This window comes from Molothrus aeneus, chromosome 6 (genome assembly GCF_037042795.1).
Source record: "Molothrus aeneus isolate 106 chromosome 6, BPBGC_Maene_1.0, whole genome shotgun sequence".
Taxonomy (NCBI): domain Eukaryota; kingdom Metazoa; phylum Chordata; class Aves; order Passeriformes; family Icteridae; genus Molothrus; species Molothrus aeneus.
The window spans coordinates 16,930,578-16,957,956 of NC_089651.1; the positions used below are offsets into that span (position 1 = coordinate 16,930,578).

The 27,379-nt window shown below is 37.6% G+C and overlaps 1 protein-coding gene across 1 annotated transcript in view; it reads right to left on the reverse strand.

Moving 5' to 3' along the window:
* LOC136558207 (mucin-5AC-like) overlaps nucleotides 1-21,327 on the reverse strand; it is a 35,858-nt gene extending 14,531 nt beyond the window's left edge. Inside the window, exons 1-28 of the mRNA XM_066552528.1 lie at nucleotides 21,303-21,327; nucleotides 20,639-20,701; nucleotides 19,698-19,763; nucleotides 19,039-19,300; nucleotides 18,509-18,623; nucleotides 17,849-17,939; nucleotides 16,914-17,023; nucleotides 16,484-16,700; nucleotides 15,441-15,566; nucleotides 14,856-14,973; nucleotides 13,877-14,015; nucleotides 12,691-12,801; nucleotides 11,429-11,498; nucleotides 10,874-11,011; nucleotides 10,625-10,789; nucleotides 10,027-10,121; nucleotides 9,123-9,249; nucleotides 8,180-8,435; nucleotides 6,558-6,610; nucleotides 6,084-6,184; nucleotides 5,156-5,307; nucleotides 4,579-4,717; nucleotides 4,378-4,491; nucleotides 3,696-3,875; nucleotides 2,216-2,455; nucleotides 1,410-1,566; nucleotides 1,121-1,249; nucleotides 645-771 (exon numbers count right to left, since the gene is read on the reverse strand). Coding sequence (XP_066408625.1) covers nucleotides 645-771; nucleotides 1,121-1,249; nucleotides 1,410-1,566; nucleotides 2,216-2,455; nucleotides 3,696-3,875; nucleotides 4,378-4,491; nucleotides 4,579-4,717; nucleotides 5,156-5,307; nucleotides 6,084-6,184; nucleotides 6,558-6,610; nucleotides 8,180-8,435; nucleotides 9,123-9,249; nucleotides 10,027-10,121; nucleotides 10,625-10,789; nucleotides 10,874-11,011; nucleotides 11,429-11,498; nucleotides 12,691-12,801; nucleotides 13,877-14,015; nucleotides 14,856-14,973; nucleotides 15,441-15,566; nucleotides 16,484-16,700; nucleotides 16,914-17,023; nucleotides 17,849-17,939; nucleotides 18,509-18,623; nucleotides 19,039-19,300; nucleotides 19,698-19,763; nucleotides 20,639-20,701; nucleotides 21,303-21,327 — 3,686 coding nt within the window. The remainder of the gene's footprint in view (nucleotides 1-644; nucleotides 772-1,120; nucleotides 1,250-1,409; nucleotides 1,567-2,215; nucleotides 2,456-3,695; nucleotides 3,876-4,377; nucleotides 4,492-4,578; nucleotides 4,718-5,155; nucleotides 5,308-6,083; nucleotides 6,185-6,557; nucleotides 6,611-8,179; nucleotides 8,436-9,122; nucleotides 9,250-10,026; nucleotides 10,122-10,624; nucleotides 10,790-10,873; nucleotides 11,012-11,428; nucleotides 11,499-12,690; nucleotides 12,802-13,876; nucleotides 14,016-14,855; nucleotides 14,974-15,440; nucleotides 15,567-16,483; nucleotides 16,701-16,913; nucleotides 17,024-17,848; nucleotides 17,940-18,508; nucleotides 18,624-19,038; nucleotides 19,301-19,697; nucleotides 19,764-20,638; nucleotides 20,702-21,302) is intronic.
* Nucleotides 21,328-27,379: the final 6,052 nt, after the last annotated feature.

The window sequence follows — 27,379 nt, forward strand, 5'->3', positions numbered from 1 at the left end:
TATTAGTCATCTTTCTGACAGATACTGGCATCAAAAGGTAAGGCACTTTGTGTTTATTCCTAGAGCTTTTTGTTCATTTTGGCTCCTTTTTGGCCATTATTTTCCAAAATCTTCCTTTATATTAAACCCAAACATATAAATAGAAGTGAAGTTAAATATTATGCAAAATTATGGGTAGAAGTCTTAAGGAAGACTTTCCTTTTTTCCTTCGTATCACTTTTCTTGCATTTGCAGTATTTTTGTACTAAAATAGAAGGCTAAAAGGGTGAGTCTATATGCTCAAATGATGCAAGTACGTTGCAAAATCCTCGGAAGCAGGACACTAATAAATATCTTTACTCATGGCACAACATTTTTCCTGCCACAGGAATGTGAAATAAAGATAGCCTAGTCATAAAGGACTTCTTGTTCTTGCTGCATCTTAATGCTGAGGATTTACAATATAATCCATACAAATAAATTCATTAAAATATAAAATCATGTAAAACCTTCTTATTAATGTAGTAGGAAAACTGGCATTAGATCGTAAGACATTATTTCATCACAGGTAGCACGAACTGATCTTGCATGTAACAGGAACATACAACTTCCCCCTTGAGTTTTGATCACTTTTCCTTGTATGAGATTGGTATGTTAAGTCTTACCATATACTACATTCATCTCGCTGATATATCTTTCCATCTTCATCATCATAACAGTCACAGAGACTAACACACTTCATTTGATCCTCATGAAAATATGGCTTGTCTGGTGGGCAGTTAGGGTAGCAGCCTGAAGGTGGAAAAGGTAACAATGAGATACAGTCAGCAAAGGTTTTATTTGCACCAACTGCATTTGCAGGTCTTGTTTTTAATTGTCATCATGTTTCTACTTTATGTTTTGGAATAGCTCTAGGAAGAAATGCAGAGTTACTAGCACCAGCAGAACCCATCCATAAGAACTTAGTCCTAGAGATCTTCTTACTCCAGTTTCCATAATCTGCTTCCATTCATGTGGATATAATGATACTAGAGAAAATTCAATTGTGCAAATGCAGTTGATGGAGGAAATATACTTCATCAAAGACAGTTTAAAATATAGCAATATGTACCCACTAGGAGGTACTTGCAGCCATTTTTACCTTCTAAACCTGGCAGGTCATTGAGACATTTTCCACTTGGGTTCTTACAGGTTTTCATACAGGAAGCACCGCAAGGCTTATAGTGCCATTCACATTCTCCTTGCTGATTGTAGTAATCACAGAACAGTGCTGAGGAGAAACAGAAAGTTGAACATATTCAGGGAAAGAAAAAAAAGATCAAATAGCTTAAGCATGAAAAATTGACACAGTGAGATAGATATTAATGCACATATGTAAGATACTGTACACTTAGCTGCACTTTGAGAAAGGTTTATGACATAAAACTTACGACAAATTGTTGGGCTTCTCCAGGCTACGCATACACCAACTTCACTGCATGCTTGAGCATAGGCAGCTACTGCTGTACAAAAGCAATCACAGTCTCCTCCAGTGTCACAGGCACAAGCATCTGTCACACATGCTTGGTAATATTTTGCTGGTTCAACCTGTTATTAAACAGAAATATAATATTATGCATCATGCCTTCTAAGTGATTTCTTACCTTTGCTAGAGTAGTTTTCTTACAATTGTATATCCCAGAGGAAAGGCCTACATTGGTAATTTCTTTTTCTTTTGTTAAACACTGTAAGACACCTGAGGTGATGCCAAATGATACATCCAAATCATGTATTGCCAGATTTTTAGAAACCTAGACTTGTATCCTGGTGTAAGATTAGATTAATTTTCAAAAAAAAATTAGGCAACTGCACAGTTACCTGACAACATTTGTTATGTACTTAGTGTCAGGTAAAGGCTATGCTGATACTTCATTTCTGTGTTATTATTTCATTGAGCTTGCCTTCTCTACCTGGTATATGAGAATTTTTATTCAAGTCAGGCTGCAAGGAAATTCATAGTAATTATGAAATTATTATTATTTTGTTGTTATTTTTCTTTTTAATTGTCTTTTTATTTATTAGAAGTAGGAACTATAAATTTCTCCCATTGAGGGCGATTCAGACTGGAGTTTTCCTGGCACAATTTGACGTGAAACATATTAATAAACAAGGCATGCATGTTAAAACCTACGAGAATAGTACCTTCAACAACCCACAGGCTTAGTTTTCCCGCAGTAAACATCTGCCCTGGTAATACCTGAGAGTGACAGGCAGCAAAGACATTGCTGTTGATGATGCTACACTGCTTCTCTGACCAGGACTTCCGATAAGGGTTGGTAGAACATGGGTCCTTGACACTGGCAGCATCAGGGCACGTAGAGGATACTTTCCAGCTGTTTCCAAACTCTAGGACATTCTCTACTACAGATTGACTCCTCGTAGTAAAGTCATTGACGCTGTTGCCATCATAATTTCCACAGAGACCACAGACCTGGCCCTGCAAAAGACGTTAATAAAAGAATAATGCATGTGAGAAAACTTGAAACAAAATCTGAGACTGAAAGAATACTTGAAATCCATCTCTTAGAATAGTGGCATTCCATTCTATCAGTCCTAAACATCTTCATACTCTGGAATAGAGGAACAGAATATGACCACTACAGCTAGAAGGATACTGTTCTTAACTTTTTTCTTTTAAATATGAACAATAAAACAAATTTTGTCGTCATAACCTTCTGTCTTTGAGGTATATTTTTAACAAGGAAGTGAGGACTCATAGCTGATTAAGCTTTTTATTTAAGCCTTGTTTTGTAGAATAGCTATACATATAAAAACAACCTTCTAACTATTAAGTACTAACAGTTCAGCCACCTAATCTATTAATTGAGTCTTTACCATTAAGTCTGCTCACTGGTATATAAAGAAATTACATTCTCCTTGTGCATCCAGAAATATCACTCATTCCGAATGTATGGATTTGTACAACTGTGAGAGGCTACAATACATGCTTTTTCTATGAAACTAAGGTGCATACTTTCCATATTACTACTATTTTTAAAAGTGCTGGTGAGTGATGCAGGGAAAGAACCTATAGTACTGAAAGAAGTTGGTTCTAAATTATGCTTCATTTAAATACCTAATTTAAATATCATAGTGGTATGCAGTAAGATAGAAAATTCTGTATTTACTACAGTTTTTAGTGCTTATATATCATAAGCTAAGAGGAGTATGAAAATTGGAATTAATTTTCCTTATCATCTGTGTAGTTGTATGCTTGACAAATATTTGGTGGCATAAAAGAGGCTTTCACTCATTATACACTTCTTTGTTCTTGAAGTGTGATAATTTGTGTGTCAATGAGAACTGGAAACAATGGATTATTTTCAAGATCAAGCCTATTCAGTTGATTTATACACAGGTAGGTATGTAATTTTAATAAGTCTGATAACCTGTAACAATGTTCAGTTTGTAATTTCAACAAAGTCAAGTGCAAAATAGTGTTTTGCCAACTCAAGTTCTATCAGGCCAAATAGGCACTGGAAGCTACCTTCCAAGCTCAGAATGGCAGCAGGATGATGGCATGGCATCCTGAGGTACCAGAGGAATGGAAAGCAATGTGGGATGAACGGCAGGAATGCTGGAGACCATCACTATTTGGGATCTTGGCAGGGTCTCAACAAGATTCACACCCAGTCAAAGCTGGACAGTAAATTGCCATTGAACTGCTAGTTCCGCACCTTGAAACGAGGGCTGAGCTTGATGAAGATGCTGGTTTTCTTGTCCCACATGAGGATCAGCCCACTTTTGGTCTCAATTACCAGGTACATCCCCATATAGCGGACTGTGTATGGCACCTCATCATTCTGTCCTCTCTTTACGACACTGACACGCTCTTCACCAAGGATCAGCTCATAGCTCTGAAACAGGAGGAAAAGGTAAGGAGAAATGAGTCAGTAGCTGCAGCTGTGCTCTCAAACATGTTTTTTTCTGCTTTTAAGAGTACTATGAATAAATAGTTTATATCATGAAAACAAATAATCAAAATGCAATGAATCAAAGCAATCTAATTCAAATCTCAGGTTCCTGGAAGATATTAAATGGCGTAGGTTAAAAAAGTGTCTTTTGACTGTCATGGAGAAACTACATTGCATACAATAATCTTCTGACTCAATAGGCTAAATTTCTGCCTTTAGATCTTTACTTTTCCCAAGGATGATGTAAAATAGTGTGGGAAGTCAAAAACATAGAAAGGTAGGAAGATCTATCAAATATTTCACTTGAATCTGATGTAAACCTAATTTAATAGTTGAATTGCTTTTTAAAATATTTTCCAATTTCTTTGAAGCAATAGAAATCTAGGCTTCTCCTAAGCCTTAGCAGGTACAAAGGAAAACTGCTCTATGTGCAAAACCTTCTTACCTCTAAGAAAACTTTGATAGACTTTGAGCAAGTTGTCCCAGTGTTGCCACAGGGAACATTTTCAGTGGCAACCCTGAAGGTCCCGTTGACTGTGCCACTTTTTCCACAGTGGTCCTGGGTAGAGAATAACATTTAAAAATATATTATTTTTACAGATAGGATCAAGATTACCCCTCATTTGCTACTGCTAGCTATCCGTACCTGGACTAGTGTGTATTCACAGTTTCCATTGAAGCTGAATCTTTTGTCATCAAAGGTGTTATAATGACCATCTCCATAAACAGCACAAGTGCCCAGACATTGATCTTTGGTACATTCCCACTTCCTATTCTTGCATACACTAGGAAAAAAAAAAGAATTAAATATTTTAATAATAAAACAACTTACTCTTTTGTGTAGACATATCTGAACAATCAATATTTGTTTGGCAATCCATCCCTGCCAAATGCTATATTTTTTCTGGAAATAAAATAGTCCTTTACATTTTTCATGTAAAGAATTAAAGAAAATTCTGTTCTGCTACCTGAATACCTTAACTGCAAAACTAGATACTTAATGAACCCTGTAGTCCTAAAGGTTTCCTCCCATTCTGTGCTTTGGCCATCTGACAGATATCAGAAGGCAAACTTCTCATACTGCGTAACCCAAAACTAAAAGATCTAAAATCCATCAACTGATTAGATTTGGAATCCAAATCTTTCCCTGTTCTTTTACTATAAAAGGTGTTTAGAAAAGCAAGTGATGGAACCAGGAATGCTACTTCTGCAGATATACTTACCAGGTGTTACAGTCGAAGTTGATCTTTTCCCCAGGCTGATACATGGCTTCATTGTGAATACATGGACATTCCTCTTCAGGAATACAACCACCATTCCCATCTAACACAAGCCCATCTGGGCATATGCAGCCAGATGTACATTGTGAGCTATACTGGAAAAGAGAAAATAAAAACATAATTTTAGAGTGAAATGATCACATTAGAAAAAGGAAGATTAAGTTATCATTAAAGGTGCCTTATATGGTCTTATTGCTGCCCAACTTAAATAGGAGAGAACTATAAAGTAATTAAAGGGTAATGGAACAAAAAGGTTATTAGCCATAGATTTAATAAAATATAAATCTGTCAAAGAAAAATTTTTTTATGTATACCAATCCTGATTGTTCTGTTGGAACCTGTGAAATTTAAAACACATTGGCTCTTGCACTTTGTAATGGATGATTTGTGACTGAATGGACTTTTAAAAGAAAGACAAGTAATATTTTTTTCAGTTTGGCTGAGTTATATTGAAATTTATTTATCTCATGTGGTACTTACTCATGAAATGGCATGTGGCTACCAAGAACTTAAGTGGAGTAACATGATTAGATGCAGCATGGTATGAGAAACAATCATTTCTCCTAGCCAATTTTTAGCCTTTCCTACAGAAGGCAAATAAGCAGTAGAACTCTAGATTTTTCACTACTAGTTACTGTTACCTGTAGAAGAAAGAAAGACACTAATCTTAAGAATTAATTTGGATATTACTTATTATATTTTGATCCAAGGGTTCCATTGTTAATGCTTCATAACATCATTTCAGGGCTTCTGCTACAAGAATAATGTATCTGTGTTGTAGGTCTGGAGTAGATCCAATAGATAATTACTTCAGCAGGAAGAGCATAGACAAACCTGGAAGCACCATTTAATTGGGCCATGACATACTTACACACTGCATATCCAGAGTCTGGCAACTTTTTTGACATTCTGCTCCAGTTGCTCCTGCTGTGTTGTTTTTACAGTCAAAGTAGACCATGGGAGATTCACAGACTAGAGGGAGGGAAGAAGTGGCACAGGGTTTATTTCACAGCTGTAGCCATTTAAACCATCTATAAGTTCTTTGGAAATTCCCTATTTCAGTTAGCTGAGATTGTTGTCACTATTCAACCTGCTGATGAGATTCACTACAGAGTACTGGATTCCTCCCCCAAAAAAACCCCACAAAATATATCAGAACAAAAAGTCTTTCTGTAAAAAGAGGTTTTATGAGTAATCTAGTTCACTCCTGCTTTTATGACAACTGTAGCACTATGACTAAGTGAGAAATTCTTCTATTAAAAATCTATTAAGAAGAATCAATTCTATGAACTATTCTGTGCAAGACCTGGTAAAGAGAAAAAAATAAGTGGAAGATTATTTTTACCTGAAGTTGGATTTGGTGCTCCAATGCAATTCAATCTTCCCTGGACACAAGTGCTGTGAGAGAGGGGAAAACAATCTATTTTATTATCTCCTCTCAAACCAAATATTGAGATTGAGAGCTACTTATCCCTTGACAAGTTTCAGAATTTTCAAAGGAATTCTAAAAACCTGTTTTGCAGTCTTGGGAAAGAATTTCTCTCAATACCACTACACATGCTGCTTTCATATGATATCCATTGTTGCTTAGCAGGAAAATTCATAGGTTGTAATGCATATATGTCATTGCTCGTTACTTACATTATCATAAGCTCTCCTCTTGTTGCTGTTGTTGTAATTTTATGCTTGAAAGATTATGGAATTAAATAAAAAATGCTCCAAAGTACAATTGCCCTGTCAATCTAGAAATATTACAGAATCATAGAAACCTTTAGGATGGAAAAGACCCTTGAGATCCTCAAGTCCAACCATTAACCCAGCACTGCCAAGTCCACCACTAAACCATGTCCCTAAGTGCCATATCTCCATGGCTTTTAAATAATTGCAGGGATAGTGACTCAACCACTTCCCTGGGCAACATGTTCCAGTGCTTGACAACCATTTCAGTACAAAATTTTTCTTAACATCCAATCAAAACAAGCCCCAGTGCAACTTGAGGCCACTTCCTTCCATCCTGTCACTTGGTACTTGGGAGAAGAGGCTGACCCACACCTCACCACAACCTCCTTTTAGGCAGTTTTATAGATGGTGAGTGTCTTCGCTGAGCCTCTTTTTCTCCAGGTTAAACAACCTCAGGTCCTTCAGCTGTTCTTCATAATACCTGTGCTCCAGACCAGCTCTGCTGTCCTTCTCTAAACATAGTCCAGCATCAAAATGCCTTTCTTGTTGTAAGAGACTCAAAACTGAACACAGGATTCGAGGTACAGGTCACCAGGACCAAATACAGGGGGACAATCTCTTCCCTAATGTCAAAAGCTTTACAAAAGTCCAGGCAGACAATATTCACAGCCTTTCCTCATCCACCTTGTTAAGCAGGTCACCTTGTCATATAAGAAGATTAGGTAGGTTAAGTAGCAGCTGCCTTTCCCAAACCCATGCTGGCTGGGCCCGATCCCCTGTTTGCCCTGTATGTGCCACCCAAGACAATCTGCTCTGTGTCCTTCCCTGGCACCAAGGTCAGGCTGACAGGGCTGTAGTTCACCAGATCCTTCTTCTGGCCCACCCTGTAAATGGGCATCACATTTGCTGACCTCCAGTCAACCAGGACCTCCAAGGTTAACCAGATTGCTGACAAATGATTGAAAGTGCCTCTGTGAACACTTCCACCAGCTCCCTCAGTGCCCTTGGGTGGACCCCATCTGGGCCCATAGAACTGTGTGTATTTAAATGGTATAACAGGTCATTAACCATTTCACTTTTCATTGTAGGGCTCCATTCTGCCCTCTGTCCTCATCCTGCAACTCAGGGGAATATATACCATTTGTAAATTGGAAAATAAAGTTAAAAAAACTTGAAGAAATTGAAGAGAGAGCATTCTTTTGAAATTCAGGGTGAAACCATCTTACACGTTCCAGACTTTAATGAGAACATACATGTTATTTGAATGTTTTAAAAAAGATTACTTACCATACACGCCCATTTTCATGGACCACTTCTCCAAATGGTATAGGAGATCCTTTGTAGTAGCAGGGGCACTCATTAGCCGGCACACATTTGCCACTCTCATCCATGTAGGTTCCATTTACACAGGTGCAGCCATCAACTGGGACAAACTTAATGTTGCATGTGACATCAGGCTCACTCAGAGAGCGGCAGGTGGGTTGACAGGAAGAGATGGTATAGCTGTAGCTCAGGGATTTGGGACATGAGGTGGTGTATTTTGCTTGAGAGAGGAAAATAAAATAGATTGTTAGTTGCAGATGGTATATTCTCATGTGAAAAAAGAAAAATCATAGGCAGTAGAAAAAACATGTAAACAATATACCTCTGCTTATGTTGCATATTTCATGTATATGCATTTCTGAATAATTTCAGAGTTTGATCTGAAAAGCTATTGTATGTGTGGAGTAGATAATGCGTGCAAAGAAGAAAAGATTTTTTCAAATGGAAGTTCAGAAGGAAACCTCCACTTGCTGCTGCCATTCAATGCCAAGATGCCTAAACCTCTTGAGGAATGAGACAAGAAGCCAGCATGCATCTTCAAAGACATGAATCTGCAAGTGTTCTGGTCAGTATTACTAGTACTGTTATTCTAATACAACACATTATCTCTGCAACAACTTGTGATACTTGTAAAGTGTAGTGAAACTCTAAGTTGCACAGAAACAGGTGGAGGCACTTCCATAAAAACAGTCCCTTTCATAATCAAACCACATCTCCCTTCTATTCATATTCACTCTTGCCAGCAATGGATTGATTCTAAGGGGACAGCAGAGAATTACTTCCAGGAGTGCACTTAACAAAATCCCTTCCTTATCACTTACTGATTTATCTAGAAATGAGTAGAAAATAATCTCTGATCAGCAATTTTTATTGATGTGTGTTCTTAGGAAATGAGGAGAGTACTTACTGCAGACATCAGTCCTCCATCCCTGCAGCTGGATTCCTTTTGCAGCACAAGCTCTCACATAGGCAGACAGAGCTGCACACAGACAGTCCTCGCTATTTTCACAGTTACATGTGTCAAACATGCAGTTCTAAGAATGGAGAGAAAAATAAGGTCTCAGCACTGGAAATATTGTCAGTCTTTAAAAAACCAGTGAACTTTATCTTTCAAGTCTTATTTCTTAATCTTTCTTCAGATATGCTCACTCATAGACAACAGTAACACAGCTTTACCACTTTCCAGTCTTTGTCTAAGGTTCCTGGCGGGGGAAAATGCACGTAATGAAAATTGAGTCAATTACTGCAGTTATAATTAGGAAATAGTGGTCTTAAATTCTGTTATACACATTTTGCAGCTTCTTGGTCCTCGGAAACTTTTTGGTGGATATGCTGCACAATAGCATCCAAAGCTCTATTCACAACATGCAGTCCAGACATCCCATTTCACCAGTGTCAACACCTGAGTAACTCCTAGTGAGAAGAGTGGTTTGCAACACTTTGTTAGCAGAGTGATGGTAATTAGGTAATGGGCTTTCTGTTCCAAGCAGTTATTAATGAGATGCCAGGCTGATAAGGTAAAAATTGACTGATATTCAAACAAGCATTTGACATGCCTTTAAATATACTATCTGGCTTATGTGTAAAACCATCTGGGAGTAAATAGCCGCCTTTTCATCAGCAAACAAGTCAGGATCTTGAAGCCAAAACTGACAACCGGAATAAAGTAATGTTACAACACAAAGACAAACACATGTTGAAAGAAGGAGAAACTGCAGCACAGCAATGGGGATACAGGCATTGCCTAAGACACGTCTGGAACAGCCCCTATTTCTATTGTTTCCAAAGGGAAAAGCAGTAGGGCGAGGTACCGTGTGGTAAACAGCGGGATTCACTGCATAGTGACAAGCAGCAAAAGGTCCTGTGCTGTCAGTGAGCAGTCCACACCAATGCTGAGCGTATTTTTCTGTGAAATGAAGAAACAATAAAAATGCACATTACTCTTTGTACTTCATTAGTCATAAACCCATGCTTGCCCTGGCCTGTGCAGACAGTTCTGACATTCCATTAAATCTCTTCTTCTCCTATCTTTTTTTTTCTCTTTTCACTCAGCTTGTGGCTCATGGTTCCTAAAACCAAAGAACAGGACTTGCTGAAGGAGATGAATTAAAGGTTTCCAAAGATGCTCCAGTAATCCACTTCTCTGACACCAAGCTGTCAGCTTGAACATCTACTCTATTTTCAGTGTCCTTGCAGTTTGCTTCACTTATGCTTCTGTCACTCTTTTTTTACATCCTTACTTATCTTCAGTGCATTCATTTTGAATATTTGTTTCTGATTTCAGATGTAGGTTTTTATCAAATATTTAGGTCTTTATTTTTTAATCTTTGCTTTCCAACAGATGTGTTTTCCTTAGAGATGAGCAAAAAGAAAAAAAACAAACCAGAAGAAGTTTTAAGAAGCACTCACCATTATCAATGCTGAGTGCACAAGGATTCTCAAAACTCTGCTGGATATTAGGGCATGAAGCCTGAGTTTTCCATGTATTAGCAAATGCTGATGCTGTTCCTTCAATTATTCCACTTATGACCTTGAAGTCGTCAGTTTGGATGTTATTGAAATTTCCACAGAGACCTGTTGAAAAGCAGTGAAAAGTTTATACTGCTCTGGCTACGAAAAAAGACATTGATCAAGGAGTCCTTTATTTCATTCACTCACCACAAGTCTGGTTTTTGAAAGAAGCATCCAGACGCACAAACACTTGCATCACGGGTGTGAACTGCACTTCAACCTGGACGCCAAAGCTTGTGTCCATGATCATGAAGAATGAGGAAGGTCTGAACATGGTGACATTAGCTACACATCAGAAACAAAACTGTCACTTTCTGAGCAAGGCCAAATGCTGAAAACACAATGCTGCTCTTTCTTAATTTCTATTGCATTTTTTTGCAAATTCAGAAGTGAAATAAAGATCTGGAGGTCAGAGATACCATGTGGAATCCTTAGTTATTGAAACAAAAATAAAATTTATTTCTAAGCAAGTGTGAGCAGAGGGGTAGGAACAAAAAAAGAGGTAAAAGAGGTAAAGAGATGTCTTCTGCCTTCACTTTTGTGCAGTGAGAAGGAAGTAAATCTGAGAGTAATCAAATCAGAAGACTGTGAATTCTGTTTGCTACTGTTTGAACCCTTGCCTGTGTTTGTCTAGCATGATGCCAAACATCCCACTTTACTTCTAAAGCAATCGTGTAATTTACTGTTAGAGGAAAAAACTACCTGCTGACATGGGCAGCTGAGTGTAGATGGAGTTCACAAACACACCACCATCAGGTTTGACCTCCACGATCTGATAAGGAAGGGGAACAAAAGGCAACTCTGTGAATTATAGAATGGTTTAGCCTGGGAGTGACTATTAAAGGTCATCCAGCTCCAACCCTCCTGCCGTGGGACACCTTCCACTAGGCCAGGTTGCTCAAAGCCCCATCCAATCTGGCTGGAACACTTACAGGGATGGCACATCCACAGATTCTCTCAGCAACCAGTCCCAGTGTTTCACCACCCTCATGGTAAAGAATTTCTTCCCAATATCTAATCTAAACCTGCCCTCTTTCAGTTTGAAGCCATTCCTCCTTGTCATAGGAACTTCTGCCCTAGTAAAAGTCCCCCTCCAGCTTTCTTCTAGGCCCATTTTGGGGACAGAAAGGCTCTCATTTTAGGGACTAAAAGTCTCTCCAGAGCTTTCCCTTCTGCAGGCTGAACCCCAACTCTCTCAAATCTTTCCTGATAGGAAAGGCGCTCCCATGTGTTCATCTGTGGCCTCCTCTGGACCTGTTCCCACAGGTCCATGTTCTCCTTATGCTCGGGGATCCCAGAGCTGGATGCAGCACTCCAGGGGAGCCTTCCCAGAGCAAGGCAAAGGGGAAGAATCCCCTTCCTCACCCTGCTGGCCACACTGCCTTGGATGTAGCCCAGGCTGGCCTTCCAGCATGCCAACCATGTGTGAAAAATAACTATAGTCCAAAGAGTAATAATGAGGAGGACCCCAGTGATATTAATTAAACCAGTATTCAATAAAAAGGTAGATCTTTGTGATTTCACCTCCCCCTTATTTCTACTTTGTACACTTTACTAATTTTCCCTGCCAGAAAAGAATTACTTTTAAAGATACTTTCTTGGCTTTTTAGGGGATTACATCTTCTTATTTTCTTTGAACGCATCTTCGTGATTAATTACATCACTAACTTTTGTAATCATAATTACTAACCTTGAAGCTTATGGTCTTTTCCCATCTAATTGGCAGAGACAATAGCTTTTTTCTGCTTTGTGAGTACAATATGTTTCTTAATGAAATTCCACAAAGCCAAATTTAGGGCTGGTCTGATTTTCATAACAAAATCCACTTCTTTTCATTTGATTAAAAATATCACCTACTCATCATACATATGCTGAAAATCTGACAAAGAAATGCAGCTGCCTGACTGATTAAGCCCTAGTTTCTTTTCTCCCCATATTTTTATTGTGCTTATTTTCATTCTTACAGTTTGTCCTTTATTCATGTTGAGGGTCACTGACTTTAGGCAGGTCTCAGTGTCAGTCAGGCCACACTTGCGTAGTTCTGCCAGGATGGTAAATTTTTCATCTTGACAGTCCTGAAAGAAAAAAAGTCAACTTATTTCACTGAAGACTAATTACAGGAAGTTTTCCCTGTAAAATTTGCAAAAAAGTTTTCCCTATAAAATTTTCTCTCAATTCTGAAAAAGTATTTCTTTTTCTGGACAAGATATAGACTGTAACAAATCCCAGAGCTGCTTTGGCTGAAGATTCAATTTTTCCCTGTTTGAATTATTAGGAACAAGAAATGTAGAATCTGGATTTTATTGATTGTATCCATACAGATGTCAAGATGGAGATCCATATTCATATTTGGTAGTTTTATTCATGACAACTTCTAATGTTTTATTCAATTCTATTGTAACTCCCATTTTTCTGTAGCTGTTATCAATGCTAAACAAAAATTTGTGATAAAATATGTTTTAGGTGAACAGTAACATACATTTGATTTCCATTTACTGAATAGTGCAGATGGGGAAAAAGGAAAGCAAACAACAAACAGAAAAAGCCCCTAAAACATCAAAACATTTCACCTACCCATGTCTGTAATTAAAAATTTTAATTATAATAATTTCCAAGTTTTCTATTTCTTTTGAGTTATTTTTAAATGTTTAAAAAAATTTAAAAGCTAAGTGAAATGCATCAATTAACTTGAAGTGTTTTTCTGTATTTAAACTCCATGAAAATGAAAAAAAGGCTGTTTTATAATCTTTATTTTTAAGAACAGTTACTGTAATTTTTAGAGTTGTACCATTTGGCCAAATACCATATAATAGAGTAACATGGCAAAAATTATGCAACCCAGTAAGAGAGCTGGATTAGTTGTACTGAAGGTTGCACACTAGGCAAATTCTTAAAAAGCCAGTGCTCTGCAATTACTCTCTCACAGAACTGGAAATTTTCCAGTGAGCACCACACACAGTTGCATGACATCCTAATAATTATCTAATTATTATCAGTGAAATGGCATCGTAGCAAACATCTGGCTAAGTGACAGGGAATTTAATGTCTGTATGTCAGAAGTGCTAAGCTTCATAAGTGTAGATAGAGACCATGTTTTCTTTCTATAAATCTATGAGGCTTTATGACCTAGAAGCGTCTTCTGAGTCCCACCTTAGAGAGGACGTAGGTGCAGTCTCCATGGTGATCATAGTGCTTCTTATCATAGGTTGAAATGTGGGAACCTCCCACTACAGAGCACGTTCCTGGGCAGGACTTGTCTTGGCAGCTCCACTGGCCTCCATTACAGGTACTGGAAGAATAAAGTTAGGTGAAATCAGTAACAGTGGAATCCAGAACAAGAGGAACATACAGTGCTGTTAGGTGCAGCTGCTTTGCTATTGCTTTTCCCTTCAAGCTATGGTTTGACACACAGGTTTAAGAGTTTCAAAAACACAGTGAACTTGCGATGCAACGTATTAAAATCAATTTCTCTGGTAACCATTCTCCTTGCTTATCTAATTATTTTCTTCTTTGGACAGGTGAACTCTCCAAAACAGGTTTTGGATAAATAATTGTGTGGATTTTTTCAGGTAACATAAAGCACAATATCAAGTTAAAATATCTCCTGGGTGGTTTTGGGGTTTTTTTTGTAATACAAATGTATCATAAACTAACAAATAAGAAAAGGTAACTCCACATCTGCTCCTGAAGCAGACTATGTCTATTTTCCAAGGTGATGTGGTAGAGCACAGGTACAGGGTTAATAATTGAGACATTGAGCTTGTATTGTGTCATCCCTTGCTTTCTCCAGAGAAAATAAATATTTGCAAATACATTAATGACTGCAGCTTCATTCCCCTCAGAGAATTCCAAATGTTTGAACAAAATAAACAAAGAGGAAGCATTTTAATTGACTGGTGAGAAGTTTAAACATTGTAAATCCTTGCTTTGATCACCATGAGATAGAGTGCAAAGCTAGTTGTGGCTGTTGCTAAATAAAACAAATAATATTCTTTAGGGGTGCTTTGGAAATGTAGCAGCCAGTTAAATACACATATCAATTACCAATGATGTGATTGCACATAATAAACTATTAAACCCATTAAATATATGAGAGGAAACAGTGAGTTAGAAAAGAAACAAAGGTTACCAGGTCTGGCATGGTTCTGAAAAAGAAGCTCCTGTAGCATAGGTTTTGCCATTGTAAATACAGGAGCACTCCTGCTGGGGAATGCAGCCAGAATTGTTGATGTCATCAAATACAGTTCCTAGATTAAAAAAAAAGAAAAAAAGACAAAGCCTTGATCAATTAAAGAGGCATTTCCTACACACCATTTTATTTGTTACAAATCCTAAATATTTTCTTAGCAAGAGACCTGCAGTTGTGAGTGGACACACCAATGCTAAGGACAGCAGGACTGTCAGTTTGCTGAGGGAAGGATTCAACCTTTGTATTCCTAAATTCCTAAACTCTTGGTCTGAAAGAGAGACTTTCAACCAGCATAAGTGGCTGGTTGAAAGATTGGTCTTGATCTCTTTGCTGTTCTTTTATCCTGCTTTCTGCATATTGCACATGTATTGGCAATAATTCAGACATATTTTCTCAGCTGACACACGACAAATGCTTGTCACTGGCAGCTGTGAAAAATACAACTATACGAGGCTTAAATCCCATGGGACCTACAGGTAAGCTCTTGTTCTTTGAGATCAGAGATGTGAGTACTTAAGGACTTGCCTGGGGGGCAGAAACAGCCATCAATACAGTGTTCTTCACAAAATAGAGATCGTTCAGGATTCGTGCAGGTATCAGTACAGGGGGAGTTGCACTCCTGGTACTGCATGTTGTAAGGACAATTCTTGGCTGAAATTTAAAGGAAGAGAGTTTTATTTTTTTTTCAGTCAAAAGTATTTCTAGTTGTCTATACCTTTATATCCATTTAAGTTTTAAAGCTAGATTAAAAAAAAAAAACAACACACCAAACTGCAATTGACTATAGCTCTCAAAATTTGCAAGTTTAACTACCTCAATCCCTATTTTACAGTTGAGATGTGCATTCCATGACTCTGGTGCTGAACTGGCTCAATGACTGGATTTCTGTGGACAGCAAGGTAATAACTTCAGAAAGCCAGCAAGGTCTGTTTTTATTGAAGGCTCCCTTCCCAGTGAACACCTGTACTGCTAGTGAAATGTAAGACTTAAATTCCTAAAGCTTTAGTATATTTGCATTTTGAGATACCATCAGAAGGACAAACAGCACCTCATGGGCTTTTGTTTTGGAGCTGGTGACAGTATCAACAGCTACCCCATAATCAAGTATATGTTTAATCAATACAAATTCATCACTATCAAGCAAGAGGAGATAAACAGGTGATTAGTCAGACATACACCTGTGAAGATCCAATCAGTTAATTAAGAACAATGAATGCTAGAGCCATCATAAGGAAAAGAATCAGGAATACAAGCAAGTAAGTATGTATGCCTCATTCTTCTTTCTTGTTTCTCCTTTATTTGCTTCCTTCACTGTACTGGTTCATTAAATTACACTTTGACTCTCATTAGACTATCCATGTTAGTGTTTTGGTAGTGTTTAATTCAGTTTGCATTAAGATCCTTAGCTGTTTTGCTGAAGTCTTCATGCTGGAACTTATACATCAGAATTTTCTAAAGGATTCAATCTTGACCAGGCTTTAATTCCTCCTGCACCCTCAGCGTTATTTGAGAGCTTGTTGTTGGTGAGTTACTGAGCATGAAGTAAGGCTGTCTCCAGTGATACTCACGGCACAGTTTAGAAGTTCTCCAGTCCAGGGGCTGCCCACCAGCATGAGCACACTGCCGGGAGTACTCAGCAAAGGTGTCACAGATGCATGAGCTGTTTTTAGATTCTTCAGAGCGGCACAAGTCATCTTGGCAAGTCTTAATGTAGTCTTTAACATCAACTAGGTCATTACAGTCTGCAAATGCAGAGCTGGTCAATGTTTTCTCACATATGTCATCCTTTGGAGGAAAAAAATAGACAAGTCTCAGTAAACAGAAAGAAGTTGAGGGGGGGTCGGTACTGTTATTTTTTGTAATTATTATGTAACATAGTCTTATAGATCTCTTTAAGTTGTTGTTGCCTGAGGACTTCTCCTATTGACCCGTATAAAGTTGTAGAAGGGAACAGATAAATTTGAAAGAAAAATAAAAGGATAGTCAAAAGATCCTTACAAGATTATCAGAGCAGTTATATGTTGGGATAGAAGTGGAGTCTTCACAGTGTTCTGTTGGCCCATCCATTTTCTGCAGATTCCCAAATTGCAAGGCTGTCATCTTAATATCTGTAGAAAAGAAGTTTAATAATGCAGATCAGAGGTTTTTGTTCAAGCAACTGCCTGTTATATTTTTTTTTCTCTCAAGGATTGGGGTCAATGCTGGCCAAGACAGTTAGCTCCCTTAAGCCTTCAAATGTGATCATCACCCCTTCCAAAGGAAGCACTACATCACTACCTCAATTTACTTTGTACAGGACCCTGGAAAAAGGAAACATTGGAAAACAATTCTCAGCCTATTACATGCACACTAAGGTTTTTCCCAGAAAAATAACAAACCCTTTTCAGATTATATTGACCCTACTCAGGGCAGAGGAAAAAAAAAGATCTAAACTGGAATTTGGACAATGGAGATTGTTGTAAGACAAGGTTTAAGAAAATGTTCAGGCTGGGAATAGTTAAAAAGATAAGATCTTCCAAAGATTATGCAAATCAACAGGGAAATGTGGATATACTGATTGTGAGACAAAAATGAAACTAGAAATGTACTGTCTGGAAAATATAATTGCCTTTTGTTTTACTGAATATATTTCTATATTTAATTATCTTATAAATGCAAATCTGCTCATTTTTATGGAGTTTCCTGATTACTTTTACCAGCATGGTTTACAACTGTGCCAAGCAAGAGATATGCCATCAGTTGTTAGCCCCAGTACTATATTTACACTCAGAGCATTAATTTACATAATCTGATCTTTCTACTATATACTTTTAAATAGAGATTGAATCATATCTTATGGGTAAACCATTTGGCAGGATGGGAAAGAGGAATGCTGATGATGTCAGCTTGTTGGAGATCACGTAAACCTTTTTTTTTTAATTTAAAACACTTACTGTTTGAAATGAACTCATTGTATATGGGAAAGCCATTGAAGTCACCACAAAGTCCACAAGTCTGATTGGCATATTTCTCATTCAATTCCAGCTAAAATGATGAATAGTAAGTTGATAGAAGTTAGTATAAATATTCTAAAGTATATGCAAAACCAGAGAAAACAGTTGTACCTGCTGTCTCTTAGTATTTCTAGTCAGATCTGTGGAATTTTATTTAAAACATGAAGGATAGAATAAAGACTCAACTTAGATTGACACAGACTTCAAATTTCACTGTACTATCTATACTATTCTTAGCCACTTTCTATTGATTCTTCAGGAAGAAAAGCAAATCCACAGAAAAAAATGAAGGCATAGGAAATTCAGCTAAAAATATATCTTTGAAGGGGTAATTAGGCCCTATAATAATACCAATAGCTAATGATACAATGAAAGTGATTTTTTTATCCTGTTTTAAGCAGATGCCTACCATCCACAGGTATAAATCCATGTAATTTTCCTTAGAACTACCTGGATACAAGCCTATCTTTACTAAGAAAGAATTGCTCAACAGTGAGAGATAAGAAGGCAGTAGCAACCCCCTAAACAGGTAGAGCCAGGCCTAATCAAAGGTTAGCTCTGTTCTCTGAAGGGACAAACAGGTCCAGGAGCAGTTCTTACCAGAATGCTGTCCTTTTCATTCCACAATAACACAACACCGATTTTGCTGCCAACTTTCACATAAATGCTGCTCTTCTCTATCGTAATACCAGATTGACTATATGGCAGTTGAACTCTGGGAAAAGGCAGAAAGAATGCTAGTTAGCTTCTGATCCAAATGTTTGATAAGAAGGGAAAATCTTGTCGTATCTGCCATCTGTAGGAATTCTAAAATAGTGTATTTTGGGGAAAGAAAAGCAATTACAAAATAAGGTGGTCGAATATTATCAAATATGGATCTAAATGCGGATCCAGCTTCTCAGAACATTTCATGCAAATTTTATTTTTGAGGCAATCCTTAAGGGAAGGATTTATTTTCTGTGACAGGAATTAATAGCATTTTATTCGTTATTTATTTTGGTAAAATTGTCAGATCTATTAAAGAACACATAATGCTTCCCCCCCCCGCCCCTCCAGGCACACCGAAGTACTTGGCAAGATTGGGAAAAAAAAGCCTGTGGATACCTAAGGAGTGTTGCGAGTGAACTTACCTGTTGCCATCGACCATGACAGCATCTTTTGTTAGTTCGGCAACGACACCTTCGAGTTTCATGGTGATGCGGTTGATTGTCGGAGTGTTTGCCACCACTTCACGCCTAATCTGGATGTTGAAATCCTCATAGGGAGCGTTGCAGTGGGAGGCAAAAACGTAATTACAGAGCCCAGGGAAGGTGAATATGTCCCCGTCGAAGGTCTTGAAGTGGAAGTTGCCCCATGTGCTGCACACACGGCCATTGTGAGCAGGATTAGCAGCTGTGAATTAAGACTGGCTGTTAAAAATGACTTAAAATCCCCAGCCACCACATGGGGAAAATCAACTTGTCCAAAGCTTCATTTTCTCACGGAATGTTTTTTGCCTGCCTGGCTCCATTTGTTGTTTTCTATCTAACCACCATAGAGCTGTGTATTTACTCATCATTGATATCTATTACTCATATACCCTACAAATGGTTACAGTTACGCTCAGCTAGAGCCTAATTAGCCGCCTTCACTTCAGCTAAGAAAACAGTTTATTTCTAATCACCGTGTTTCTCCTCTGAATTACCCATGGCTTCCTTTGTCAGTGCCTTTCCCCATTTATATTAAAGTCTTCTGTCTATACCCCCTAAAACTGAACACTTACTGAATACACTTAGTTTCCTTTACTTACATGTTATTGCTACATTTGTCAGCAGTGGTGGGAAGATGTTGAAGCTAGATGAAATTCCGAAAGAAGCTAGAAAAGAAATAAGAAAGAAATCAAAAACTAGCATAACAATACCTAAATTTGCATGTAGGATAGACCCAGGAAGGACTAGAAAGTTAATATGCCAGACCCAAGGAAACAATGTTAAGACTGTTTTATTTTACACAGGTTAAAAGTAGATAGTAAAATTTGAACTCAGGATACTTAAGTCATAAGGAATTGCCTTCAGCTGTGATGATCTGCATTTTTTACATGGTAACTTTGACCCTTTTATGAAACTATGCTTCATTAGAATATTGGAATTCTTCAGAGACATGGAACAATACAAAGGGCTAAGCTGTACTAAATTAGCTTCTCACTGCTACAAAAGCATAGTTTCCTTTTCATTACACCTCCTCTTTCTAAGGAGGCAATAAAAACCTTAATTATCCCCTTTTCTCTGTTTTATATTTTCTGTTAAGGGGCTGAAAACTCTTCAAAATGGCCACACATTGGTTATGCAGGACAGACGCAAATCATTACATGGTAAAAGTCAGCGAGGATGGGCTGCCTTCTTGGTTTCCCAACATCGGCCACTGATTTCACAGCAGGCCAAAGTGGTCTCACTTCCTTTTTTTAAAAGGCATCAAACATCACTTTGATTTTATATGTACATGTTCATGCAGATATGCACACTGCCTCTGCAAACACATCTATTTTCTTAGTTAACTATGATTATACAAATACTGTGTAATGTGTGTGTACTTAGTAACTGCTCTTCTTAGAGAGAGAGAGATATTAATTCACATTTCTTTTCATCTGGAACCACTGGAAATACGCTAAGGAGGTTTTCTTTTTTACGGCATTTTTATTATTCAGTATGGCTGTAGCAAATAAATACAAATATACAGTATAAATAAATGTACCATTCTGGTTCTGTAGAAGACCCCCAGAGAACTGACTTCCTATTTGGATTCCAATCTGACTTTCTGTGAAAAAAAATGTGAAAAGCATATTAAGAATAATATCCTGAACCTTTAAAGCAAAGCATTTAGCTAGGATCAAAGGACCCAGATACAACTCCATAAAACAAAGGGGAGAGTCTCCTTTATCTCATCAGAGAAAATGAAACAGGCTCCTCAAGAAAGCTAAATTGCAATTATAGAAAGAAACGTTCTATTGCAAATACTCAAAGTTTCTAATCCAAATAACATATATATTTTGTAATATGCTTTACAACATATTGTAATCCAAATAACATTTATCTGCTTTCTGTGTTTCTCTCAAAATTCACTGCAAGATATTCTAATGAATGGATAACACCCCTTATTTCCTAATTGTAATGTGAAACAATTCAGGAGGAATTCACAAAATGCAGGCAAATAATTTATTAAAATTGTTGTGTAGGTTATAAGAAAAGGCATGGAAGTGGTTAAAAGAATCAAGGGGCTTCAAGCTTCATCCAATAATGGCTGCAGATATTTATGACAGTTTCTCTAGTGTCTAAGCATAGGGCCTTTTCTCAGGGAGCAGATGGGAAGCCTCCATCACGGATCTAGATTTGCCTTACAACTGGGCTCAAGGAGGTACCTCTGAGGGACAATACAAGGGCCATAGCCTGAGCAGTAACCCAGAAGTAACCTGATGAACCAGGTTTCCTGTTCTACCCATCTACTCAAAGATTGTTCAAAATCACATCTTCTCTGCAGAAAACCTTAAGCATCATGCTATAAAGCTATTTGACCAAGGGTTCTTGCTTCAACACCAGAATCAAAGACTTTTGAGAGATGACAAGTATTCTTTGGAATGCTTTGATTCCTAGAAAAAGACTGACCCTGACCTACCTCCTGGTTTGACGTTCTGAGGTCTTGGATTTTATAAGTAAATATATCAGGCATTTCCTGTAAAAGTTGAAGGGCTACAACTTTATTTTGTGAAGGACTGAATGCAGTCAGGATGTGATAACTGTGCTTGTAACAGATTGACTAATAGGTACCTTTAACCTGCCAAGTCTAAATCCTCACAGGATTTAAGTGATGAAATGACTAATATCTCAGTCCTTACCTGGATTATGAGAATGAGCACTTTAGGTGTCTAGAGAATTTCTCAGTCAAAGCAGAACTGCCTATGGAGTTTGCCCTAAGTTAGGCCCCCTTTTTCCTTATACAATAGGTGAGAAGAGTTCACAAAGAACCCCAAGAGATTACTGGCTTTGGAGCAGAGGGTTCTGGGCAACCCCACCATAGCTAGAAGTTGCTTCAGTGTATGCAGTTTCTTTCAACTTTAAGCTTTTAATTCTTTTCTCATTTAACTTTGTGCTTGACTGCTAGTGATGTGCAAAGAAGTAACGTGGGACAGAGTTTAAGCATTTTCCATTTCCTGCTCATCTTTGAATATCATAGATAATAAAATTAGGTGATTGTATTCACATCATTATAATTTATACTGGTTATATTTGATGAAAATAAAATTGGTAAAAAAATTGATAAAGATCAGGTAAGAGAAATATGTCTTTAAGTCTACATAATAGGCTGAAGTTTGCTTTCACATTACACATCCATAGGAATCTCAGCAGGCATAGAATCACAGAAGGTTTGTTTATTCTAGTGTGGGAACCTTTGTAACAGAGCAAAATAGATCTATATATGTATTTTGTTCTGTTAATTTTTCTCAAGGAAACAGCAGGAACTTTTGTTTACTTAGCAAATACATCATTCCCAAGGAAATTCTACACTCAGTGGTTTGTTTAGCAATTACAATTACACAATGCCACGTTGTTTACTGTTATAAAAATAAGTGTCACTCGGTTGTAAGAAATTTACTATTTGATAATTAGGAAACTAACCTAATTATTAAGAATATTTGGATGCATCCTGCAAAGTCTATATCCAGCTGGTAACTATTGTTGTCACCAGTTTATAAAAGTTAATATTTGACATGAAATATAAAGGCAGTCACACAATCTTGGCAGAGATGGCATGGGATGGGACCATTATTCTTTAGTCTGGATATCGGAAAATATTTCCCACTGGGTGTGTTTCAAATAAAGAGGTGTTTGCTGGGCACTGTCTAATCACCACTCATTTGTCAAGCAGTTTATCAGATCAGCACTGGACAGGAGAAATAACTTTCTTGTTCCATAAATGGCCGCAAACGCTTCTGACCAACATTGCATAACTCCAAACAGAAGTTTTTACTCTGTGAGACTTCTGTGTTTTCAAGCACAATATAGACCAACTGGCCAGTGATTTAGGGTTTATTTCACAAACTATAAAGCAGCCTTAAGTTATATTTACACTTTTCAATGTTTTGAAAATGATATGCATGATAAATTTACCTAGATAATCTGCAGATTTTAAAATGTCAGCTGACAGGTCAGAAATTACTGTACATGAACAGGACTGACTTATCAAGCTTGTACTCCTGCAAGTAGCTCCAATTTGATTGGTTCCATCAACTTAACAGGGTTACTCATATCAATAAAAACTGACAAGACCAGCCCTGATTCATATAATATTGACAGGTTAAAAAACCCCATCCAAAATAATGGATTGTGGGCTCACATAAATCTCCCTGTCCTGCTCCTACCCAGTATCTGTAATTTATATAAATATTTTGCATAGGGTATTATAAATTAGTAACTGCGCAATTAGTTACTGAAATTCCTTGCCATACGAATATTCCCTCCTGGTTTCTTTTGCAAAAGAAGTAGCAAGAAATGTTGAGAAATCTGGTGTTAGCCCCTGATAGATGACAAAATATTGAAAAAGATTGACCAGTGGTCTATTCTAGCAAGTAGAAAATGTGGTGGCTTAGATTTCACAAGAACCATAACAATCATAATGAATTCTAATACAAAATGCAACAGGAATAAAATGCTTTTTTAAGGCATATGGGACACTGAAAAGCTGACATTTTAAGACATGAATAAGAGTTTTTTTGCATTTGATCTTCAAGGCTACTTTCCATATGTAGTTATAGTAGTATATAGATGTTTAGTCAATATTAAATTGGTCCAGTTAATAGACAGACATTTCAAATGAAAATATATAAAGAAATCAGCCACCTCTTATACGAATCAATTAGTATATTTTTTAAAAATGTATTACTAGTCTAAACAGAGTATTTTTTTCTTTTGCCAATAAAGAAAGAAGATTTCTTACCAATTTGATGGATACAGCAAACTGCTAACAGGAAAGCCCATTCTGGTAGCAATATCCCCCTGCCAAACCCCATCTTGAGTGGAGTTTGGCACAAGGATGTTGGGTCTAAACTTGATCAGGACTGCAGTTCATCTGTGCTTTGTCGCTCTTATATAGTAGGTGACTTTGGCTTCAGTCCCAGATTGATTCAGAGAGTGTAGAAAGGTGAGGTTTGGGGGATTTTAGCTATTGAACAGGTAAACAGAGGATGCTCTTCCTTCCTTAAAAACTGGCCATTATTTGCATTTTGGGAGGAGTAAATACATTTACGTATGTACATTTTAAGATTCTATCTAGTAAAGAAATTATTGCAAATAAAATGCAACTCTTCCTCCACAAATAACAGGTCCTGAAACAAATTTAATTTGGTGTTGCTTTACAGTTATGCAGATGGATGGCAAGTAACTGTTCCAAGTTTTTCAGTACTACAATTGATGCCAGGCAACTCCTTGGCAAAAAACCCCACTGATTTCTGAAGTTTGTGGAATATTAATATTTGGGGACCCAGCATCAAGAAGTCCCTCCATGCTTATTGGGGCAGCTAATCTTCTTGTAAAAAGAACAGAATAATAACCTTGAAGGGTGCTGCAGTTTCACGTGGCCACTCTGAGTGTATGCCATGGAAACCCCTCTGTGTGGCACTGACAGGTATTAGGCACCCAGCTGAAGAAGATTCACCCACACCTATCCTGCATTTGTTAGAGATTGCCTTAAACCTTCAAATCTACTTTTCAGTTCTCTGGTTTTGCCTTCTCATAGAAAACATCAGGAGCCAGCCAGACAGCCAGTCCTGTAGCAGCTTTCTAGGACTAAAAAGATTGATTATGATCTGTGATCATGATTACATTGTTTCAGAATCATTCTTGTTTAATTCCATTCTCATCCACAGAGTTATGAGAACTACAAATTAGTGAAACAGGCAATGAATCAAGGGTATAAGGCTTGCCAGCAAAAGTTTAACAGACCTTTTTTTCCTGAGCATTGACTTTTTTGCAGTTTTACTGGGCAATCATTTCAAAAGCAGGAACAAATGCTTACTACAATAAGTGCAGACAGTATTTCTACGTCTTGTCACTTTATCATTTTTAGCTTGACATGGGAGGTAGGATGAGTTGCTCTGGGCAGATTTCTGTCTATTTCCTAGGTCAATAGATCTTACTTTAATAGTAAAAGATGGACAAAACTATTCAAAGTTACTGAAACAATTCTTTGAAACTGCTAGGTTTGGCAAAAACAATTTCCAGTCCAGCACTTGGTATATACATCATTTTACCTCAATTCACCCTCAGCTTTAGCCTCCTCACAGTTTTCCAGAGTGCAGGTAACTGATGGATTAAAAAAATCTCCATGATAAAGAATGGAATGAAGGCTGCTGCTCAGTGGGGGATTTAGCCAGAGGGATCTGGGAGATATAATTTGGGATGGGGGAGCCTCAGGAGTAAGGAGAAAAAACCCACAAAAAGTAGATTGTGTGGAGAGGCAGAAAGGAATTTCTTTGGGTTAAATGGGACAGTTTTACGTTCTACATGCCTGTAAGATTCAGTACAGCAGTGTCTGCTTGTGTTTATCATTTCTGCTGAAGCAGGGGAAGGACACAAAATTGGGAAGGTGTTCTAATTGTTAAATGGGATTACAGCCATAGCCTAACTCCCTTGGGTTCTAACCAAAATCCTACCCTGCAATTATACATTTTAAAATATTTCCGTAAAAGAATAGGGGCATATAATACAATATTCCATTCAGGTGTTACTGAATTGAACGATGTAATTTTCTTTCAATTTTTTCCAGTTGAGCCCCTATTTCCACTTCCGTTTAGCTCTAAAGAGATTAGAGCCTCACATATTTAGTGCTATAAAATAAATTAAAAATAGTTTCTTTATGGAGTGTTATCTGGATTTGATTTCAGTAGAAAATTGAAATCAGTAGAAGCTTGCTATGGCAATGTTGGGGTACTTAAGTCAACTTTTTGGCCTGCTATAGTATGAAACATGTTCTCTGTCAAAATGTCCAGGATGTTTAATAAAGTTACATCTTCCTAAGCAGTGGTAAGCTGTTGACACACTCTAAATCTGTATCTTTATGCTTCAGCAAACCAGGAGAAAAGAAAATACTGCATTTCCTGCCCATAGAATATTGTTTTATTCTGTGCCAGTACTCCTAATGAATATAAATTCATCTGTACATAGAGAAGGCAAATGGTTTCTTGTTTACGTGACCGGTTAGCTGTATTAAACAAATATACTCGTCTCACTTACACAATTAGACAAGCCACCCAACAAACTTGGCTTTCAGCAACCAACGTGCATATGCCTTTAGCTATGGGCTGTTTGTGATGGTGAGGAGGAGCAGAGCTTGCCTCCCTTCTCAGTCACACCCACCTCTGCATGAGGGGCAGAACAGAATGTCAGGATCTTCTTGTGCTGCTTTGAAACATTCAGAGAGAGTTTCTTGATTTCCACTGGGTGTATAAGAGCAAGGAAATGCTGATAATGTAGGGTGCAGTCAATGCTCTTCATACTCATGTGGTAAAGGTGATGGAGATGTCCACCCCTGGGATGTCACTGGGGTCAAGGCTGCTTTCTCTTTTGCCCTGTCTCTTTTATGGGGATTGTTGCTAGGCAGAGTGCTAATATCAAACACTTCCTCTTTTTTCTAAGATAGTTTTTAATTTTCACTCCAATAACTCTTTGTGACCAAAGCAATGCATGTCAGACTTCAAGATGTTATTACACTAAGCATTTAGCAGTACACAGTGGTTGTACAGAAGGCTGTCCCAGTTGTCTCCAGGCATTTTTCTCAAAGCTTTCCATATTCTGGAGTTGCTTTGATTGCTGCTGCTCAGATGGAGATTTTTGATCTCTAGGGATGGTCAGACATGTTCCAGTATTCAGCTTATTCAACCTTACAGCCTTTCTCTTCCTCTCCACCCCAAGGACTGGATGAAATTGTTAATAACATTGACAGGTGCAGAAGAAATTCACAGAATTCAGAGTGACTAGGTTGGAAGAGACCTTCAACATCATTGAGTCCAACCCAAATTCAGGTCACTGTTGGGTGGCTAATGAAATTTTGAAAACTATCAGGTCTTTTTTGTTTTTTACTGATTGCTAGGGGAATCACGTCTGTAGATGAAAGTATCACAAAAGTTACAAGGGTTTAAGCAAACAGGTTCATTGGTCACAAGAATTGCTTCAAGTAGTTCACATAGATTAAAAAACAGTTGTTCAAGGTTTCCCAGATAATACAGTGAAAAGAGATTACATAGGAGCAAGTTCTCACTACAGTTATATGGGGGAAAGAAACTCCATAAACAAGTTTTGAAGTGCTTTAAAACCAGAAGCTTAGCAACTGTTTTTACTGTTAATTTGTATCAGGAATATGCCAAGGGACCGCAGTTTCTGGTATTGGCAGGCATTAAAACAAAGCATTTTCATTTCCAAGAGGAAATTTTCAGGGAAATGTCAA